Here is a 24054-nt window from a genome sequence, read left to right on the forward strand (position 1 = left end):
CCAGAGAGTACAGAAATATGCAGTATAATGCATTTTTAACGGGTAGGTGGACACATTTCATGTTAATATATGCACAAATCAACCGCAATTGGCTGCCGGTCAGTACCCGGTCAATAAAGGCATGCTGAAGGTGGAGAGTAGGACAAATACAGAGGCAGAAAAAAAGGATGGGAGGGGGTCTGAGGGTAGATTGGTGGAAGAGACTAAACAGAGTCTTACTACAGTGACAGGGGACAGGGCATGGTGGATGGAGAGCAAAACAAATATAAAGAAGGACAGACACACGCATGCAACCTGTCAACCTTTGCACTAAATCACAAATTTACAGTGGACTTTATGGCCTTGCTGACTTGCAGGATCAGCTAATTTACCTCTCTGACACCTTGAGGTCACACTAATGGATAAGAAGCTGCACCAAATGCACATTATAACGCTCTGGATGGTTCAAATGGAGCACATCCTCCGGTGACTAGTTACCGGCTAAAAGCAGTGTATAGTATATGTGCTTTCGTTGGTGAGTTTCATGTACAAAGAACAAATTACACACCACTGATTGATTTAGGCAGTGGTAGCTCATGTGGAAACAGGTTTCCAAATGGGACAGTATATTTTTATTACCTTGGGTGGGCTTTCAGATCCAGGATACTCTCTCTGATCTAGTTTGTTCCAGCGCTGCATCAGTTTTATGACGATAGGTTTGCTGAAGTCCACCAGCTGGAAACCAGTAACGTTGGCCCCACCATGCATAAACCTCTCCAGAGATATGTCTTTAAAACCCTGAGAAAGAAAGATACGTAGTGTGAGGGCAAAACTCACACAGTTTACCTGATTATTTATAACCCTACTTAATATGGAGTGGCCTCTGCAGCTGCAAGCGTGACTTTATACAGAGTGACACTTCATAGTGAAGTGGTTGTAAAGTGGGATACATTAACAGTATGAAATGGCCAGAGACAGAGATAGAAAGTAAAGACATGCAAGGGTGACCCTAAGTTGATGGATGCTCATTTCTAAAAGCTCAGAGAGCCTTTTGAGGTTGACCTGCACTCAGTGGCCACTTTTTTAACCATCCCACCGAGAACTGCTGTTGAACTGATTTTAGGGGATTAAGGTTGAAGCCATACTTCTATTACTGATGTGGATTCCAGTAGCTTCTGACTACCAGGACTTTTTCAAGGGGACACAAGTGTTAATATATATTAATTCTGAAGTAAAATGAAGAATGTCACATACAGTGGGTAGGAATGTTAAACAAACAATACAGAACTGGTAACAGTTTTTCTAGATATATTAATATTAATATAACAGCAGGAAATATTTTAAGGCAACCTCAATGTCAAAATAGAACTATGTATAACACAACTCACAAATCTGGTTTAAAAAACAAACAGAGATTTTTGCTAAGCCAGATGTTTCAAAGCTTAATTTTCATCATATTTGTCTGTTGTGCGTCCAAACAACCCAAGTCATGTCTGATATTTCTGGCATATTTAAAGGTGAACTTTCCCTTTAGCCTATTACAACACAATGTCAAAAAACACCATATTAAATATGTCTCGAAATAAAAGCAACACCCTACGAGATCTTACCAGGTTGGCTATGATGTAATGGTAGCCTTTCACATGCTTCCCCACACTGACAGCCTGCAAGTAAAAACAGAAACCAAGAGAAAGATTATTACTTTGCTATCTACTACTTTTCATATATGATTCACAATTAACTTAAAGTAGCTTTAATTAAGTCTTAGGGGCCAGGGCAGGGAAGTCAAACTACAAATAAAGGAGACACCCTCCCATATGTGGCTCCCTTGAGTTCCACACAGTGGCTATATGGCTTCTCTCTCATGCTGATTAAAAGTGAAGTGACGAGCTAATTAGGACTTCACCGATCATTGGTACCATGCTGGCTCAGACTGTGAAGCCTTTTAAAACACTTAAGGAGTTTCAGCTGTGTTATTTGCTTTAGGGTTCTGTTAGCAGCCTTGTCCAGCTTGATTATTTCTTTTTTCAGTCATGAACTTTTATGTCTTTATCGAACACACCCAATAAACATACAATGGTGGACAAAGTAATGGCAATGGTGTTTTAATACTGTGACTGGTTGAACCACCTTTGACAGCAATAGGTAGCAAGCACTTCCTGTAACTTTGGATCAAATCTCTACAACTTTAAGGAGGTATTTTGGACCATTTCTTCCAACTAGTTAATATGGTTATGACGTCTTGTGTGAATTTCTCTCTTGAGGTCATTCTACAGCAACTCTATTGGGTTTAGGTCAAATCTACTACTATTCTGTAGTAGATTTACTTCAGTGTTTAGGGTCATTGTCCTGCTACATCGTCCAGTTTCTTCTGAGCTTCAGCAGCCACCCTGACATTATCCTGCAGGACAGCTTGATAAACCAGGGAATTCATTTCTCTATGTTCAAAGTAAATGCGGTTGAGATTGCACTTCAGGAAAATGTAATCGCATCTGCGCAATATAGGAATAAAAACTCAATAGCCTTCAACTCCTTAGCTGTTACTCTTATTTGCTTTTTCTTTTTTTCTTTTTTTTACCTACTGACCATTCTGTGTTTTCCCTTTGGAGTGATCTTGGCTGGGTTCCCACATCTATTGAGAGTAGCCACATTACCAAATCATCTCGATTTATAGACAACCCGTCTAACTGTGGACTGATGAATATCTAAAAATCTTTGAAATTACTCTGTATTCCTGTCCAGCTACATGCAAATTAACAACTCTCACTCATAGATCTTTCGAGATCTCTTTTTATAAGTTATGGCTAACATCAGCTGATGCTGCTTGTAAAGAGCACGATGGCACTAAGTGGTTTATGTCAAGGTATTTCTAAACCACAGCTCTATTCTTGCTTCACTGATTGGATTACAGGTTTGTTAACACCTGACTCCACTTGAAATTTAGTGACATTGGAAATCTAGGGTTGCCATTACGTTTTCCTCTTACACTCTATGTTTTCAATATTCAGTAAAGACATTAAAGGTTATGAGTGTTATTGTTTTATCAGCTTAAAAATATTACATTGGTGTGGTGAAAGTGCAAACAGGAAAGTGTCGTTACTTTTTCTTGGCACTGTACATACAGCAACATACTGTATTTTCAAAAGTTTCTCAGCTTTTCCTTCACTGTAAACTTAGGGAAACACAAATCTGAAAGCACAGAACACCATCCACACACACACACCTTTTGTTTTCCACATCAGTCAGTATTGCCTGTCTGGCTGGTGTGTTTGGATTGCCCGAGTCATGGTTTGGTATAGTAGGGAAGTAAAAACTGTAATTCTGCTCACTCTGTAAAGTCTGCAATGTTTTGATCATAATTTAAATGTATTGTTGGATTGAATGGGAATATGACAAACCGCACAATAACATGAACAGTGTGCACAAACCTAATAAAATGAAACACACATACACACACACACACAGAGATCGCAGCTGGCAGAAGCAGACAAACAGAGCAATCTCTGTCTCAGAGCAGGAACATTAGCCAATGCCAGCACTGCAGAGCCCACTGTGACAGGAGTGTGTGTTTGTGTCTGTATGTCTGTCTCAGTTTACACTTGTGTGTCTGTGTGTATTTATGTGTGTCTCCATCTCCACACTTACTCACTATAGAAGCCATTTACGACAGTCTTTCAGTCTGGGTTGCTGCTTTTAAATCATGTTTGTGCAGCTTCTGGTTTGTGTACTGCATGTTATGTTTTTTTGCCTTCTGCTTGTAACTTGTGTTCTTTCATTTACATATTACTTGTAAGCATTTATGGGTTTGTAGGTATGCATTTGTGTCTGAGTATGTTTGTCTGTGTATTGTCACTGAGTTTTTCTGACGGGCAGACAGATGATCGAATGTTATGAAAAGTAACCAATGGGATTTTACACTGAACACTGTCGGTCTGGAGCCTTTCGTTATACAGATACAGTTGGAGAAAGCTGATTACACGTATATGTCGCAGAGAATTCAGTATTCACTAGGAGAAGTCTACCTGGGGAAAGTTTCCCAGTCCCCTACACTGATTTCAGAAACAGATTGTGTCATGATGTGTGGGGTCAGAGCCTAACTTCTTATAGTGCTTCTTGTGTTTGTCTGCTTGAAATCTGTATGTGAGTGGAAAATTCCATGTATTTATTCCACACTGTATTGTGTCTTAAGTCTTTTTTAGTATTCCACAATTTGAACTCCAGGAAAAAATTACTTGTCTTTCCAGGTGTCAAAAAGCATGAACATTGTGCTTGCAACTCACTGCTTGGAGCAGAAATAAGGCCAATAGCACCAGTAATTTGGCTAACAAATGCAATAGTACAATAATTAGCAGTGAAGTACTGACTCAAAGGGTAGAGTCTCACAGGCTTTATTTCCTTACATACCACAGCCTGTTCCATTGCCTGTGGTAAAAACATGTCACTGTGCTGTGGTTGTACTGTACTTCACTGTAAGTCCAGGTCAATGATACAATCTCTGCCCTGCCTGCAATAATCTAAGTGATAGTAACAGTGCCACAAAACTATGACGAAGCCTACAGTTATGTACTGTGGGGACTATGGAGTGTAGAGTGTACCATGTAAGTACGGCAGTACTGCAATTCACAGTGTTAGTTAATATTTAATTTTGTTGTTAATTATCAATAACTTTACCTGTTCTAGGATGCTCTGTAGTCTCTCAGGCTCCAGGTCAATGACGTATTTCTTCTCCTTGCGTCGGTCCAGCTCCTCTAAGAGTCTCCGATATGCTGCCTCATTGAAAGTCTCCACACAGATAGCACTCACCTGTGTTAAGATACATGTTTTAATTTACAGGGAATGTGTACATGCATGCAAACATGAATAGGAACCAGCATACAAACAAGAAGCTGACAAAAAAAACCATATAATTATGTGTATGCACTATGTGTCTGTGTGTGACTGTGATTCTGTTAATTACATATGTTACACATCACACATGCAGTGTGAGTTGTGCTCTTGCTTGTGTGTTTTTTTGGCCTGCTTCCAGGAACTTGTGTGCTTTTGTGTGTCCTGACCTGCCATCCGTTATGACCCGCTTTCTCCATAATTGCCTGCAGTATTGCATAACCTAGACAACAGAGAGTAAGGCAGGAAAAAAGGAGAAAGAGTTCATTAATGCTATACCAGGCATAGGTTGTACTGGGAACAAACAGTGATTGTGTTTTGCAAATTCTACAGGCAAAACTTAAAGCCAAAAAAAAAAAAAAAATCCTACCAGTACTAGGACAGTATGTTTGACAAGGCTGCACAAATTCTGAAATCAGCAGGTGTGCTTTTCTTTCCAGCAGATGCTACAGCCTAATTTACAAAAGCAATACCCTGGTGTCTTGTCTTCAAAAGTGGAGTTAAAGCACTTGGCAAACCAGGCAATGGTTCTCTCTTGAATGTCACTTTATCAACCAACCCACAGAGCCAGATCAGTTGTGTGCCAAAACAACAGACCGCAAGTCTCACTGAGAGTGATAATCTTGAAAGTGACATTTTATTGAAATTCACACTGCTTCCTTTTTAGTAGTGATCTTTGATTTAAGTGCAACCAATCAGAGAACACAGAGCCACTTATCAGTTTTATGGACTGGAACAAAAAGAAACAGAAAGGAATATTATTTTGCTAAAAATGATGGAGCACAGTTTTGATCAGGGTGAGTGTGCCTCTCGGTGTGAAATTAGATGGGTTTCAATAGGGTTTCAAAGTTAATATGATTCTACAAACAGCAGGTGGCAACACACGCAGCAATGAATTATGGTATATTACACAGAACAGCTGTCTAGATGGGTCAAAAGAAGTGGAAAAATGACAATAATAACATAGCAGTAATAACCCTTTGTAATATTGCCACACACCCAGTGCATTTTATCATGATTATTGTAATCCAATTATTGAAAGCAATAACCACATCTGAAGCCCCAGTAATCATGCAGTGAATATGTGTGTATTATTTTGGTTTACACCATACAGATGTGGGTCTGTTTTTTTACTCTATGTGTGGTGTCAGACTAACCAGTCTCAATTATGTATGTTGAGAATGTATTTGTATTGGGGGGGATTTGCCTGTGAGTAACATTGTGTATGTGTGTTTTGTGTGTACCACGTGTGCATACAGTACATTCATTTAATGCAAGCAGAGATGCGCATGTGATGAATTCATCCACTGCAGGCAAATCTGTACTTGGTATGTAGTATCTGCGTTTTGGAATACGCTTGTCTTTACATTCACGTTTGCAAATGTGTGGACAAACCCCAGCTTTTGTATGTCTGTGTGAGAGTGTGTCAGCACACTATCTGTGGAGCAGAGCAGGGAGCATAAAACAGATCACACCGTTACTGCCCATTTTCCAGCACATTACCAGCAGCAGGGCCTGATGGGAGCCTATAATGAAGGGCCCTGCCTTGGCCAAGTCACGGGTGAGCACAGCCCAAACTCTACGCATCCATCCTTTGCTTCATTTCCCACTCCTTTCCCTTATTCTCTCAATCCTCACCCCTCCTTCCTCTTCTATACTGTATATCCCCACAGGCTTCCTATCCTACCTGTCCTCTTGCACTTCATTTGTGCCCTTTCTTTACTCTCCCCACTGAGCCCGTCCACTGTCCCCCATTATGCTCCACTGTCTCTTCCTCGACCGCTTTGTGTGGCTTCTTCCCCCTTGTCTCACACCTGTCTTTCATAATTTCTCTCTTTTGGCTGCTCTACCAGCTTGAATGACCTAACCTGTCTCTCCAGCTTTCCTTCATCCCTTTTCTTTCTTCCCTCTGCTCCCCCTTGGTCCTAACCCAGATGATTTGGACCAGAGGGAGGATGGCACATTCACAGTCAGGGTACACAGACACACACACGCATACATAAGCACACACACACACACACACACACACACATACACACACACGCATTGACACGGTTTATACGCTTTCTCACACATCACTATACCTGGTGAGGACATGACATTTGCATCGTTTTTGACCTGTGTTTCACTCCGTGTGACAGGGAATTAGTCTATATTTGTATGTGTGTGAGAATGTGTGCGTGAGACTGTGACAATGTGCCAAGTATTCTCATGACGGCGGTTAGGGCCTGAGAGCATCAGCTGTGCCTGTTTGCCCGCTCTGCTAACTTACATGCACAGCATGATGGGATGCTTAGATTAAAAACAGGTAATGCTGAAGCAGTTGAGGCCAAATTCTTGTTTGTGCAGTTGCTTCCAATCATCAGGTCAGTGCAGTTTCAATGCCATAAGCTTTATACTTTTCCATGTGAAAACAAGGCTTAATTTTGACTCAATTAAGGCCAAATAATATCATACAAATAGACTAATAAAGAGATAATTATGGTTTGATGATAGTTTCTTGCCCTCAGTGTGCCATTCCACTGACTACTACTGACTCAATTTGCTATAACCATGTTTTGAAAATAGACCAAGGGATAGAAGACAGTAGACCTACTCTGTTATGTTTTGTTATTACAGCATAGCTTATGAATCTCTGATGATGCCATAAGTACACAATGCATTCACAGTTATTGTAGATTATTGTAGTTAATGTAGATTATATTAATGAGTCACAGCCCCTTATGTACATTCAGCCAAATCCTTTGCTGGCCTTTAAACCAATAAGGAAGGAAAACAGAGTTGAACACAGGTGAGACATTGTGAGGGACATGACCGCAAGCCATCACTAATAGGAAGTCTTAATAATCTTTTATTTAAGTCTTAATAATCTTTTATTTATTTTCTTTTCAGGTTGTTTACAAGGCAAATGCAACATTCACCACAGGATTTTACTCATCTGGAGAACAACAGTGAGATGATATGAAGATGACACTGAGGTGCTTGGGGCAAGATGAGTAAGAATTAGACAAAGAGCATTTTTATCATAATCAAAAGTCTGTTTATAAAAGATTCAGCCAGCAGATTCTCAGGGCTGACACTGCATTTATTGGTTTAATGACAAATATGCTTTAAGCTGCCACTAATGAAAAATATTGCTGTGAGTAATTTTTGTTGGTTGAAGCATTTCTGCAGCTGATGCTTGAATTAAAAAATTGTTTGTGAGGGAAAATGCTCCACACTGTTGTAAACTGATTGTGACATGTCATCACTCCAGAGGATTCCGTAGAGTTACTTTCAGAAGTCCCATTATCCCCGTTGTTCTTGATTCATGCCAATAATTTAAGGTGATAAACTTTATATTTTTTTACCCCCAATGTTTGGATCAAATGTATTTTAAAAAATACAGATTATGTCGGATGTTAGATACCTATTGAATGGAATGGATCGGGACTTTCCTAATTGCAATCTCTTTCAGAATCTTCAACAAACTGACAGTACATACAGGATTAGTAAAGTGTGAGGGCATTTTTGATTTTGTAACAAGTTCTCTTTGATTACCTCGTTAATGTATTTGTCAGTGTGCATTTACCTCTATCTGTGTCATAGAGGAAGACAAATTGACTCCAGTCGTAGTGATCCAAAAGTGACAGCAAAGCCCCTCTGATGGACGGCCGGAGCTGCAGGGTGAATTGTCCCTCTCCCTCTGTGGGGAAGCTGGGTGTCACTAAGCTGATGTGCAGGGCCCCACAGAACGACGTCAATGTGTTCACTGAGCGCTTGTCATAAAGGCCGAAGATGGCGAAGACCCCCCTTGAATACTGAGAACAGACTGAGGTGTGGATGAAAGAGAAGAAGATAGATGGTGCGAAATAGAGGTACACCCAGAGAAAAGGAGAAAAAAAAAGATGAACTGAGAAAGATTAGAAAAATGCAATTACAGTGTATAGACTGGATTTTGAACATTTTGCATTGATTTTGCAGATGAGCACATAAGATGGTGGAGTGGAGAAGGGCACAGTGAAATTCACAGTGTGGAGTCTAGTTAAACATGTCTGTTTTAATGAGCGACAACTTCAGCTTGTGTGAGCTATACTGTACTTTCTCACTCCTAATTGAACAAACAAACATTTTGGGTGATGTGTGTAGGCATCTATAAGTGCTACTGGTTTACTAAAGTATAAAACTGAGATGGATCTTTGGAATTTGCACATATATTTTACAACTTTCATTTTATGTTGAACAACATGACACACATCGTTCTCTGCCACCTTATATACATACACATGTAATTATTAGATACACATATCTCCCAATACTGTACATGGGTGGAAGTCAAATTATCCTAAAAGTCTGGTATAGTAACTTAAACAGCTGCCATTAAGAAATGAATCTTACAGCTAAATGTCCAAATTCCATTCATGAACACACGCACACACGCACGCACGCACACACAGACACACAAACACATATACATACATATACACAGATACAAAACGTGACTGAGCTCACTTCAAATGTGAAGTCATTTTCCATAACAACACTGAAACTCAGTCTTCAAACACCCCGAAGCTTTCAACCATGTGAGAGAGACGAGAGGGAGGAGCACGGACGTCCTCCGCTTTTTTGCTTCCACAAAAATGTCTCTTGTGCTATGGTTTGTCACTCAATTGAAAATGCTTTTGAATGAAAAGAAAAAAGAAGAGCACTTACATATTCTGACAAATCAGCTGAAATGTTTTCACTTTCAAAGAAATCAGCAATTGTAGTAACTAAAAGTGTGTCAGCTCCTTTGTCTTTAATGTCTGCCTCCATTTTTGTTCATCCTCTTATTTCTTCTTCTCCTTTCACTGTTTTTAGCTTGAGGTCTATCCTGTGTCACAATTCACTCTTTTAGCCTCTAATATGTCAAACTGGGAATAACATAAAGATGATAGAGAGCGGCCTTTGCTTTTGGCAACAGGCAACCATCATTTCCTTCTTTCTCCTTTTTTGATTTCCTTGTACATCACTTCACCTCATATCTTCTCATTGCTCTTCTGTTTTCAGGAACAACACTGAACCTACCCTGTTCTCTTCAGCTTCCACCATCCACTTTCCTAAATTTCTTCTCTCTCTCTTTATGTCTTCCTCCTCTTTCCGTTCTTCCCTCTCTCCCTCCTCCTGGGATTCAGAGTAATTCCATTATCAGCTATAAGCCTCAGTGGGGGTAAACACTGAGGGAGATGCAGCTTTGACGGTTTGGCTTGTGGCAATTAAACAAAGCTGAGGCCCCTGCACCCTGGAGGTGATAAGACAGGGATTTACTCTCAGATTATGACAGGAGCTAAATGTCTCCAATTCAGAGCACTAGCATACTACGTACTTAGCATGCATCATTGAGCAAGAGCTGAGTCATGGTGTTCTCAAAGTCAACATATGTAGTGTCTTTGGAGATTTTTTTTACATTTACATTAGCAACATTAATGATGATTATAGAGAGGAAACCATGCATGATAACAGTATGTGCTATATTTTACTGTAACAGCAGAACACTCCTGTTCAGTACCTGTAATGCATAAATACTGTGTGTTTATCCTAAAGTGCACTTCTTATATTACAGTATAATTGCTCAGAAGGTAAGAGTACTTGTTTATCTAAAATCAAAGGAATGGCAAAATGACAATGGCTCTTGGCTGAGAGAAATTATGTCCGTACACCAGGACAAAACAAAATCATGCAACTGAATTTTTTCGAGAGCATGGCTAATGCAGGTTCCCTGCATTTTACTTATTAATTTAAGTTTTTGGGATCAGCTGTTTAAAGGAACTGAGTAAAAAAACAGAGACACAGAAACCAAAATAGAAACCTTTTACATGTAAACTGACTGCTGTTCCCATGCCAACTGATCATTTTTTTAACTTCACTGAAACTACTGGCCTAGATGTAGTTCCGGAGATCACCGTCTGCAAATTTTATTTTTCACCCATCTCCTGAGTCTCCATCAAAACTGAAGTAAATACTAATAACTTTAATCCCAAACCACTGTACTTTTAGACAACAGAGATCAGCAACCATATGACACGCACAAGCCCAGAGCACATAGCAAAAACCTCTATGTATGTCTCATTTGTCATTATCTACTCTTTATTTTCCTTATTTCTCTCCTCCATGTCTCCCTTGTTCCTGTATGCCTTCTGATAGTTGCTTTGCCTGTCTAACTTTCATTCTCTCGTTCTCCTACATTTCCCTTTCTGATGTATGTCTCGATGGGCTTGTTTGTCTGCAACACCCTACGCCTTCATCACCACCACCAACACGCCGCAAGGCAGGAATGTGCCAGACAGTGGCGTCATTGTAATAAAATGTGTGCTAAGCTTGCTTCATAAAGCTTTAATGAGAGGAGGGGACCAGCGGCATGGTGCATCATCACCACAGTACAAGTATCGGACACAATAGGTCTCCCCGGACTTCCTCTACCTCTGTCTCTTGTTGTCTCCTACTTGCTTGTTCTCTCACTATCTCCATATGTCGATTTTTGTGTTTGTGTACCATCTTCTGTCTTTTTCAGGTTTTCAAATGCTTGCTCTGTCTATCAGTGCTCTCTCTTTTTCTGTGCAGACCTCTAAATAAATCTCTTTCTCTTTTATCTGCATTACCCTACACAGTACCCAGTTATCCACCCTCTGGATCCTGTAGCTTCCTCTGCAGATTTTTCTGCCTCTCTTTGATTTTATTAGTGTCTCTGCATTTAGAAAGTGCTCTCAATCATGTGCATCTCCTACATGCACATCACTTTATTTTTGTTTCTCAAATTTGTAAATCTCTCTAATGTTTTCCATGTGTCTGTGCTCTCACATATTTTTCCTTCCCTCCCTCTTTATTTCTCAGTAAAGTGCTTTAATGTCTCTGGACCAGTGTCCTGTTTGCATTTTACATGACAGAAAGAATGGATGCTCGCAGATATACCTGCTATTTATTACATAAAGTAGCACTTACAACATAAAAAAGTAAAAGGCACATGCTGAAAAGACACACACGTCCTCACATTGTGAACACACAAAATCCCTGCATACTGTAACTAACATATACACCTTTAGACTTTTTGTCCTGATGATGCAGTTGCTTCAGAAACACTAGCCTGAACAACAACCCTAACTGCATAGATATTCTCCAGACAGCCACAGAAACCCTAAAAATACTGTGAGCTCTCATTATCTGCAGGTAAAAGCTGATATAAAGGAAAAACCTGAGTAAATGAGAAATACAAACTAGTTTAAAAGTCATAGGTTCCATTTTTCCTGGCATTGCCCAGGGTTATCTACAGTGCAGCACAGTGATTCCCAGAAGGTGAAGGAAGGTAAATGTCAATAATAGGCTTTTATGAGCTATACACTTACACCGAAATCTATTGCCCAATGTCTTTCACTGACATTTCACCTTTAGATGATTTACATAATAACTGAAGCTTTTATCCAACCTGTCATTGTGTAAATAGTTTACAAGGCTTACAAGTACTGGAGTAACAATTGTGTGAAATTTGCAAATAGTTCTGGGTGTTTAACTTATCCATCCATCAATTTATCCATAGGCTACACGCATACATGCTAAATTTGCTAAGCTAAAATCCATTTGATTAAGAAAGGGGTCCTTTCTAGTGTATCTTAACAATATATTCAGTAGTAATATTATACAGTAAAAACAACAATATTACAACAATAGTTGTCTGCAATGATTATTTTCATTATCGAATAATTTACTGATAGTTTTTTTAGATTAATGTAGTATAAGTAATGCAATCAGCAGAAACATGCAAAGGGTAGTTTAGCAGTAACAGTTTTTGAAAAAACTGAAAATGTTTGTGCACATCTCTGAATTCATAGAATTACATTTTTTAGCATTCAGGGAAGAAGAATAGGGCTCTCCATGCTTCAGTTATTGCAATGGCATTGCTCTCACTAGGTACAGATGGTGCTTGCTGGGTAATACTATCTAGTTTTCCTTTAGTACTTGATAGCTGCTTTCACCTACCCATCAGTGTGACATTGTACTGTATAACAGACACATGATCAAATGTGGAGTTGAAAAATGAAGCAGATAGAACATAGCGCCTGCAAATGAAAAGAAAAAAAAACGAGTACAGACCAATGACTTTCAATATAGAAGATGTTACTTTTTTAGTGGAATTAATGAATAGCCAAACTTTTAAATAGCGAGACTATCACGACTGGCACCCTAGCTCTGTTAAAGAGGAGCATTTTAAAGACAAGACAGAAGACAAAGTCTGGAGATCAATAGTATCTGGCAGAGAGCACAGCCTCTGTATAGATTTCATATTTGTTCATCTACACTATAACACAGACTGTGGCACAGTGGAGCAACTTCCCAGAATAAAAGGAACCTTGTAGGGTAGAAAGGGGAATTTTGTCAAATATCCCACTCTTAAAATCATCAAATTGGGTGATTTTAATAAAAAGTACAGATAAAACGTCCAGGCAGTGGTTTGACTCCTGGTTATGTGTCAAAGTGTCCTTAGGCAAGACCCTGAACCCCAAGTTGCATCCGTTGGGTGAGTGCTGAGACTTTGTGTGGGTGAATGGGTGAATGAGAAGCAACATTGTAAAGTGCTGGATAAAAGTGCTATACAAGCAGAGGCTTTAACTAGACAAACACAAGCAATCACTTTTTTTTACCTAGATAAGCAAAAACTTATGTAATATTAATAATGAGAAGGCACAAAGGTTTTCAGCCACAGAAAACATATACAATTTTAGGATATATTAAGTAATTATCTTCTCATAGACATATGCAAATGTTTGTTATTTTTAGATTCAGACTGATATGTTCTAATTGATTTTTATCAGAATGTTATAATATAAAATATGCAAACATGTAGTGCTCTGTCACTAACACACCAGTCCTCCAAGATAAAAGATAAAGCATAGTAATCAATGGTCTGGCAAGGGAGTTCAGCCACCTTATGGATTTTATATCTGATCCTCTCCACATGAACATAGTTTACAAGATAACTGAGCTGCAATAGCTTCATAAACAGGCCAGTGATTATTGAGAGTGATAGTGTATTGTGTGCTGTGCTGTATCTGTGTGTCTAGTTCAGTGAGCTTGTGAATGAGGCCATTCAAACCCTCTGTTTGCCTCCTCCGCCTGTCTGTCTTGCCTCTTCACAAAACTGCCTCAAGCAGAGAGGAAAAGGGGGCTTCAGTTACTCTCACTGATGGGAGAAAAGAAGACACACATACACCCACCCACACACATAAACACAGAAGGGGTAATGCAGGAAGAAAGTAGATCCAGAACCAACAAGAGACTGTCACAGTAACAAGAAAGAGTATGCTTTTGCTAAGTACTGCAGACAAGAAGTAGAAATAAGGGACGAAAGCAGTAACTGAATGCAATGCTGAAGGCGATACTGTGTATGCAGAATGGTATCCAGAAAGCTACCGTGCAGGGCAGAAAATGATGTGTAAGAGGCTGGAAATGAACCCAGTCTGCACTATTAGCTTTTTGTTTGTGTGCATGTTTTCGAGCCAGTTTGTCAAATCAATGCAGAACATACACACATTTATTTTTAAACACACCGTGCATAGAGCTGGCTGAAAGACCAACAGGACTATGTTTTTTATGCACCCGTGACTGCTTTTGTGGTCAGTGGTGAGAAACAGCAGGAGCAAAGGCTCATAAATAAAACTGCCACTCTCCTGTCACTTCTGTATCTTTGATTAAAATGTTCCACTTCTCTGCAACTTCATCTTACTCAGTCAACAGTGTCATAAATATTAAGCATGTTTTAAAAAATCTTTGTTACAAAAGCACTGGCAGAGACTGTGTCTTAGGACTGAAGACTATAAACTTTACACAACACACACTCAACAATTGTCTCTGCTGACTGCCAGTAATTAGCATAATTAGCATAAATCACACAACTTAATCATCTGTAAGTGTGTGCTAACCTTTAGTTGACGAAACATCAACACATGTGGGAGGACAGAAACCCTGGTCACAACGTTTGTCTGGACCACACATTAAGTTTTATGAATAGAAAAAACATGACACTTTCCTCATTCAAAGAAAGATTTCAGTAACACAATCCAGGCAGAAATGTCTTATTATCAAACAAAAAAACATGTTTACCTGTTGTTATGAGATGTGATTCCCAGCATATTAGACAAAACATGGTCTTCAAAAATTACTAAATATTTGGTTTGTAAAATTCCTCTGTATTATTTAACAGTGAAAACTGAGAGTGACAAAAAACCAAGTAATTCCATGCAAAAGCAATTGAACATTTACTGTATTTTGGTTGTAACTGGTAAATCTCACTCCAATGAACCATGGATATGAACAATCAGCACTTCTGTTTTCTTTTCTGTGAAGTCATGGAGAAATTATTATCAAATTAGTGTCTTAAGTTCATATCTGTAGCTCAGCACATTAAAATATTAAGCTCATTTGACTCAGATAATCACACATACAGTAACAGAGTTGGACCCTTTGTTGCTTTTCAATCAAAGTGACACAAAAGTTATACAGACAAAGCTGTTAGTATGATATTTTCAGGAGTTGCAGCCTGCCACAACTAGTTGCGCTCCTACATGACTCCAGGGGCAAGTAAAGTGGCTCTAACTACAGTATTACACCTGTTGAGATTGGTTGGATAAGGATATAATACAGAACTCAAAGTGCACACCATTTTAAGTCATGAAACAATATAGCAAAACAATCTGTTAAAAAGAATGGTTTAGAAAGAGAGTCCCTGATGAAGATCATTTATCAGCGTTGTTAAGGAAATATTCTTTTTGGTTCATCACATTCAGAAAATGAATAATCAAAATACTCATGATCATGAAAATGTCCCTTAACCTTCCTCTTGTGTTAGGGTCGGCACCGACCCATTTTCAGTTTTAAATGCATAAAAAAAACATATACATTTGTTTGTTACATCAAGGCTTTTTGACTTTGTCAGTAACCTCTATTTCAACAAAATAAAAAACATTTAAAACTTCTAACTAAATTATGAAATGCTCTTAATGAAATTATGACATTTGTGATGTTAGGGTCGGTTTCGACCCACTTCTAAAAATAAGGTTATAAAGCAATATTTAGAGCAAAAACTGAAACAATAAGTGCACTGTCAGCCTAAACACTGACAGCCAGCTCCTCTCCCAATCATGTGAGCTTTAGGTGACTCTTGTTTTCCTGTATAGCTGCACAAATACAGAACAAACAAACAAACATGGACGCGTCCAGACGTGTGAACTCAGTATTGAATTGGTGACTTGCAGAGTTCACATCTCCAATTTACAGCTTCAAAAATGAGAAAGATTTTAAATAAGCGAAGTTCTGGATAGTATTTTTGGTAAAAATGAGGAAGTAAACACAGAGGAACAAAGCGACATGCATAAGCAGGTTTCTGAGGAGGAAGACAATGTAAAGTTTCATCCAGAAGAGACAGACACATCTGATGAGTCTGATAAGGAGGCCACCATTGAAGAATTTGCTGAAAGTCCAAAGATGGTAAGATCTTTTGGAGGTCAGTACCTCATGATGCACATGGCAGGGCAGCTGCTGCAAATGTCATCAAAATGACCCCTGGATTCACAAGGTTTGCTGTGACGAGAGTCAGTGACATCAAGACATGTTTTGAGCTTTTTATGCCATTGTCACTAAAAAGAGTAATTCTTGCTTTGACAAACCTTGAAGGAAAAAAAAGTCCACGGTGACAAGTGGAAAGACATTGATGAGGAACACCTAGATGCTTACCTTGGTGTTCTTCTTCTTGGTGGAGGGTACAGATCCTGCAATGAGGCCACTGATAGTCTCTGGGACGCATCAACAGACAGAAATATTTTTCGCGCAACAATGTCACTTATGGTATAAAAATCTGGGCAGCCTGAGATTCAAAAACAAGCTATGCCTGGAATTTACAGATTTACACAGGCAAAGTTGCTGGTGGCATCCCAGAGAAAAATCAAGGAAAACGTGTGGTCCTCGATATGACTACTGGACTGCAGAGTCACAATATCACTTGTGATAATTCTTTGTACCAGCTATGACCTTGGATAAGAGCTTCTCAGGAGGAAACTTTTAGTGAAATTTTAGTGAAATAATTTTATTTTTTGGCTTTTCCTTGAAGTAAATGTATATGGGTCAAAACTGACCCGTAACACCATAGATGTTACTATTGTTAAAAATATAAAAAAAAAAAAAAACTGAACAAAATTATTAAAGTGATGTGTTCTAACAACCCTTAATAATGGTAAGGTAACAAAACAATCTTGTATTTATTTATATTTTTCTATTGAGGTTCATTTTACAATGTTCTTATACTAAGATTGAGGGGTATGCTGACAAAAAAAAGCCCCAAAAGGCCCACACCTAAAACATTAAAACTAATATTTTCATTGAAAAAGAAGCCTAACAAGGTAACCAGCAAATGAGAAACAAATTACATGAGAAATAATTTTTTTTTTGTGTATTTTACAGCTGATTTAGGACACGGGTCAAAACTGACCCGTTAACACAAGGGATGGTAACAGAAAGCTAACACAAGAGGAAGGTTAAACGTGTGTTCATATTTTGTGAACCTTGTAATATTGAACCTTTTAAAAGGAGGTGCATACACTGTACAATATTGACAATGTGTTGCAGAAACTTTGCCTCACAAATGATGTCTGCAGTCACAGAGTTAAACACAGAGAAAGCATGAAAGAGGCAGGGAAATGATAAGAGAGAAAGAGGAAAGAAACTACATGTCACCTGTCATAGTGCTGTGCTGTGTACCCCTAGGACACAGTTCTTTAAACAGGGCTAATCTGTTTGTGGATGTGTGAGTGTGTACAGTATGTGTGTGTGTGTTTGTGTGCATGTGAGTGTGTGTGTGTGTGCGTGAGGTAGGAGAGATGTGACAGAGAGCCTTTTTACTCCAGTCATCTTTAAGCACTATGAACAGTAGCTAAAGCCCTACGGGCCTGTCCAGTATGAACACATCCATTCGTCTCACCCACACACACACACACACACACACACACACACACACACACACACACACCCACACACACACACACACACTGCTGATATCAAAACCATTCATCACAGCAGACAGGGGAGAAGGAGGAGACAAGAAGAAAGTGAGGAAGGGAGGAGAAACTAACTCACTGTTTTAGACACATGCTGTATGTAAGTACTGTACTTTCAACTCCCTCTAAGGGGGCAATCACACAGAGAAACCTGCACAAAATAACCCTTTTCTGTAGCATTTCCTTGCAGTTTTGTAGCCAGGCTTAAAACATTGTCTCACCTTGTCGGTTCTACACTTGGGGCCTAATACCCACAGGTCGATAAAAGTCCTCAAGGTTTTACCTATGGGTTTTTTTTAAGCTGGCACCTCTGTGCGACAGCTCCTTAGAAGAGCATGAACTTAATTATTGTACTGCAGTTGCACAGAGGGCTAACTGGGCATAATTATTGCAGACGAGTGCATATAGCAGGTAGGCTGATAATATAAATCTGAGATCATAGAACAATTCATGGAATTAACAAAAACAAACATATTCTTCACCTCAAGCACATATATATAAAATTACCATTCAAGTTTACTAGTAAAAGTAGGAAACAATTATAGCACTACTGTTGCAAAGTTTCAAATTTTGTTGTCATCCATGTTCCTTCTTAGCTGCAAATTGGGCAAATTTTCTACTAAATTCAATTGTGAATGCAGCAGTTAGGATTTGGACTAGTGTCCAATGCCAAAGGTAATCCTGCATCTGGTGTGCTTTCACATGAATAATCATACAGCAAGCTGAAGAATAATGTAGAGAAAATGAAGGTTACAAGTCTGGTTTTCCAGTATTGGCTGGGAAATACATATCAAGCTCACAAAGTGGTCCATCTAGCAGAAACAGTTTTCTTGCAGCGCCATAGAACAAATCACAGACCAGTGAGTGGTACATATAACACACAATGATACGAACAGAGATCAATTTTTGTAACCTTTTCTTTGTCTACTGTTGCTGTAAAAAATTTAAAATCTCTCTCTGCCTTTATTGCTTTCATTTTTGTTGATGACCTTGTCTCTTCTTTGACAATAACATTTATGGATATACGATGGTCAGAGGGAGCAAGACAGAGGGAAAAGGACATATTGAGAGTGAACTGAGTAGAAATGTGAGTGGACCAGCGACATGAGACAGAAATTCAAGCAAACAACCCGAAACTGGGCAGAACGGTGTGTATTCACAGTACATGTGTGCATGTGTGTATGTATATCTTTTCCCATCCTTATAACCACAAAGAATAGAGGAATATGACTTGATGGAATGTCATAAAAAGTAATAAAAATATGTCCTTGTCCTAGTGTGTGTCTGCCCTTCCAAATGAGTAGGTCCACAGTGATTGAGTGTGCTCCCAAGATAAACAAAGCAGTAATTTACCAGAGGAAATGACATCCCACCACCCATTTCTCCTGCTGTCTCACTCCTCACCTCGCTATTCCTCATTCTTTTTTCCTTCCATCCATCTTACTCTTCCACTTGTCTCCTCTGCCTCCTTCTATGTCTCTCTCTATCCTCTGGCTGCTCATCTCCCATTTGCTTCACTCTCCCATTCAGTTCCCTTCAGTTTGACATGTTTTGATCGGATTTCGTCAATTCAATTTAAACTGACTTATCTTATCTTACATGCTGGGTGGCTGCAGCTCAGAGGGTTGAGACAGTTGTTTACTCATTGTTTCATTTGTGGTTTGAACTCTGGCTACCTGTGTCAACATGTCAAAATGACCTTAAGCAAGAAACTGAAACCTAAAGTGCTTCTGATGGCCCTGCATTACACAGCAGCTCCCCTGTCATTGGCGGTTGAACGAAAGGAATTGTAAATTGCTTTGTTCACTACAGTGGAAAAGAGCTATAAAAGAGTGGCCTTTTTACCGTTTCACGTATAATGTGTTGTAAAGTGACAATCTGAGCCTGAGACTACTACTACTACTTCTAGGTTACCCACATTGAAAGTTAATGAAATGCTAAGGAGAGCCTAAAAAACAGGCACGATGCAGAACACAAAAATCCACTCATAGTGCAGGTGCACTGTTTTCTATTAAACCTTCACTGCCTACACTCATTACAGTAGTTACTGGTCACTAAATGCATGTCAAAGTTAACCTTTATTCATGTGGGGCCTTTTCAGTGTTTATTATTGTTTATGCAATAAATTGTGCACAGTTTTTAATGTTGTTACTGTGAAGCCTAATACAACCTTTTTACATAATCATCAATACATTTGAAATCTTAATCTGAAAAATAAGTACTAACTATGGCTCCACACTAATTGCATTGGAGTAAAGACTAGGGCGTTAAAACTTCAAATAATGGCATGTAACTCAGGGCACTTAATTGGAATGATTATGCTTTAAGACTTTACTTCAGACACTTTTGATACAGTATTTGATTAGTTTTTTTCCCACCTGACTAACCTATTCTGTTTGGATTTTTTGATTTGATAGAGGTTTCCTGTGACATTATTCAATTAACAAGTCAGAAATCCTATATATTAATCTGACAACTAAAACAATATCATTGTAAAGATGTTTGAAGTCCACATACAGTCACGTTCTTCACTGGCCTGTTTACCTCGCTCTTTGCAATGAACAAGATGCTCGCTCACAGAAGTGCTAAGAGCTTAGCATATTTTTACTTAATGTGCCAGTGTTATTAAAGTTAAAAAACTATTTTACTCAAAGAGGTTTGTGCTTCCAGTAATCTTAAATCGTCTCATAGCAACAGTAAGAACCATGACTAGTGCTTTCTTCGAGCATCTGCTGAGAGTTGCTGCTAGCTAAAAAAAAAGGTGCTTGGTGGACACAAGCCCTAAGATCCTTATCTCTCTCTTAGAATGAGCAAAGACAGCGATCTAATTAGGAGTATAGAATCATATTAGTTTTTATTTATTCCAATTCAGCGATATGCCTCCTGCCCCCACAAATACTTCATCTCTGGAGCATAATTTCACTGCTGTATTTGAACTGTCTGATCAGCTCTTAGATGAAATGAAAGCATGTCTTTCATTTTTTTATCACTTTCAATGACTTTGGATCAGTAAAACATAATACAGTTATCCTGTATAAAACATGTACAGTATAAAAACAAAAAGCAAGTATAAAAGTAATTATTTCACATCTAAATACAATAATTTGCATGACATAAGTATTACCTCCCATACAGCACTATTTCCAACATAATCAAAATGCACATGTCTACACATCTACGTATGAGGAAAACATGCACTCTCTATAAATTGTATTCCAATAAAAAAATTTTTTACACATTATTATGATAAATCAGGGGTCTTGGAGCCGGATTGCAAATCAGTTCAATAAACAATACAAGACTCGCAGTTTGATACACTCACAATAAAATAGTATCGCATGCACAAAATGTTTTAAGGAAGTTAAGCCAAGTGAGACAAAGTCTTTATCTGTGTTCTATATAATGAAACCAGAAGAGCTTTCAGAACACCAGGTATCAATGTTCTACCTAAGATTGTATCATAGAGATCCTTCACTTTTTTCTATTTTGTGTTTTGCACTGAGGACAGGCTTCTATCTAATCACTCTGCCATGAAGTGCAGATCAGTGGAGAGCTGTAGTGGTTGTCCTTCTGGACCTTTGTTCCATCTCCACACAGGATCTCTGGAGCTCAGCCAAAGTGACCATTGGGCTCTTGGTCACCTACTCCCTGGATTGCTCAGCTTGGCGAGGTGACCAGCTCTCGGAAGAGTCCAAACTTCCTCCAGTTGAGAATTATGGAGGCCACTGTGCTATTGGGGAGCTACAGTGCAGCAGATGTTTTTGTAGCCTTCCCTGGATCAGTGCCTTACAATAACCTTGTCTCTGATGTCCACAGGCAGTTCCTTTGACCTCATGGGATAAAGTGCCAAATACAGATGTGAAATGCTTGTAGAGACTTCAAGAAAACTCAATGCTATAAGTAAAGGGGCTTCTACAAGGTACAAGATTAAGGATATGAATACTGTAAAATACATATTTCTGAAAAGAAAGGTTTCTTTCCCTTTGTCAGTACAGATTAATGAATTGAGCAACAAATGTACTACAACACAATAAATAGGGCAAAGGTAAAGGGGTCTGCATGTCAGGCCACTGTATGTGCTTACATAAACACACATCATTTTAAGAAATCACAGACATAAAATCTTAAAGCATTTATGCAGGAAATTACAGCATAAAGACACAGCTAGCAAATTAATGGCTTAAGTATTCCTACCAGCTAGTGACTCCATACAATGATAGATTTTCCTCATGGGGAGTCCAAATTCCTCATTTTTCTTCTCTATAGCTAGTCTGGGAATTTAATTGAAGTTTCTGCTGTTGTGGTGATTTAATTAAGTTAATTTTTTTTAAAAGAAACTGAACTTGGTAAAGTTGCTAACATTGACATCAACACAAAAAGGCCAATTTCTATGTGACTGACTTCCCTTAAAATATTGACTAATCACAATTTAGTTGTTGGTTGATGTCAACCTTTTTTTTAAACCAAAGGGTATCAACTTTGGGCACCACGGTGGTAGAGTGGTTAGCGCTGCTGCCTCACAGCTAGAAGGTTGTGGGTTTGTGCCTGTGTGGAGTTTGTGTGGAGTTTGCATGTTCTCCCTTGTTCTCGCTCACTTGTATTTTTCCTTTTCATCCTACAGTCCAAAAACATACATGTTTGGTAAATCTTAGTGAACCTTGATTCAGTAATAGGGGCTCGGTTTCAGTTGTAACATACTCAAAAACAATTACGGAAGAGATGGCAGCCAACAACAGCACAGAAGAATTACTGAACCTGTTAACTGAAGTCTTAAGCTTCTTTCAAACATGCACTGGATTTCTGACATGATCCTGACTTTGTAAGGAGGGGATCTATGTGTGAACGCAAAGGTCCGACTGAGACACTGCCGACATTATCCTGACTATATCTTTATATCCCTCTAGTTCAATGTCCGTACAATGTGCGTGAGCTTGTGCATGTAGCATGCTGCTCTGTCCAGAATTGTTGCACAGAAATAAAGCCAATTTTCACATGTGAGGACGGTTCTTACTCGAGCGATCTCCTGCTGTGTGTTACTTGTCTGAAGTGCCAATCCGGAAAATGCCTGAGGCTAAATTCATTGTCCGGAGTTCGAATGTGAAACAGGCTTTAGTGTTACCCTTTTTTTGTACATTACACAATGTCTCCATCTCATATTTTTTTCAATCCAGCATATTTTTACATTTTTAAAAATAAATTATTATCATGTATAAACAATGTCCACATTATGATAAAGGGAAATGTATGAACTCTGGTTGAAAGACTATTACTATAGTACAATTAAACTTGTTGCCAGACTACTGTAACTGTTCCATCATGTAACTAAATCCTAGTGCACCTGTGAAGCTTCCAAATACTCTGTGTTTGGTCTACAACTTTCGTAATACATGTTGTCATATTTTCAATCTTTGTCTCAAAATCATCCACCAGATTGTGGCCAAACTCTGGGTGTCTGCTCAGCTCCCAGCCTGGGTAAACACAGATTGTCTAATACAGAAGGTTGGGGAATCCCAAACCAACACATTAATCATTAAAAAAAAACTTGTGCACAAGCATGTCTGGTAATGACAAGTTATTTGTAATGCTAATGTAGTTGCTAACCACTAAATAAGGAAGTTGATATAAAAAGAAAGCAAAAAAAAAAAAAAAAACGTAATTAGTACAATGACTGACACTAGTTAAAAGGTGAAAATGCAACAATGTTGATTAATTTGGTGACTTATATATGTGGCAAGTTTTCACAAGCAGCACATAATATTGAAAAGCTAAAGGCGGTGTCAGGTTGATCTCCAGTCCATACCTTCTGACATTTGTAGACCTTTGGACCAAAGAAGAACGAGATTATTTCCTCAGTACTAGTATTTCATCTGCTGTTAAGTTTTTGCAGTTATGTTGTCTGTTTCTATCAACATACTGACATTTTGTCTAGACATCAGTACCCTATATTACCTTAATCAGCCACCCAGGAAGAACACCAACATGACTCAAATGCTATAAATGAGGATATTCTGGCTCATATATTGTATGTTTTACATACACACACTGTAATTTTGCATCTGCCATATGTCAAGATGCAACAAACAATAAACAAAGGTACATGTCAAGGGGGATTAAGGAAAATCTGTTCCAGTTTTGG

General features: G+C 38.7%; 1 protein-coding gene across 13 annotated transcripts in view; it reads right to left on the bottom strand.

Moving 5' to 3' along the window:
• gria4a (glutamate receptor, ionotropic, AMPA 4a) overlaps positions 1–24054 on the bottom strand; it is a 96705-nt gene that overhangs the window by 49355 nt on the left and 23296 nt on the right. For all 13 annotated transcript variants that reach the window (XR_010914705.1, XR_010914704.1, XM_067508597.1 and 10 more), the window contains exons 3-7: positions 8435–8674; positions 5034–5086; positions 4651–4782; positions 1590–1643; positions 619–777 (exon numbers count right to left, since the gene is read on the bottom strand). Coding sequence is in view for 11 of the 13 variants with exons in the window: in XM_067508597.1 (XP_067364698.1) it covers positions 619–777; positions 1590–1643; positions 4651–4782; positions 5034–5086; positions 8435–8674 (638 nt within the window). In the remaining 2 variants the exon portion in view is untranslated. The remainder of the gene's footprint in view (positions 1–618; positions 778–1589; positions 1644–4650; positions 4783–5033; positions 5087–8434; positions 8675–24054) is intronic.

Source organism: Channa argus, chromosome 6, assembly GCF_033026475.1.
Source record: "Channa argus isolate prfri chromosome 6, Channa argus male v1.0, whole genome shotgun sequence".
Taxonomy (NCBI): Eukaryota; Metazoa; Chordata; class Actinopteri; order Anabantiformes; family Channidae; genus Channa; species Channa argus.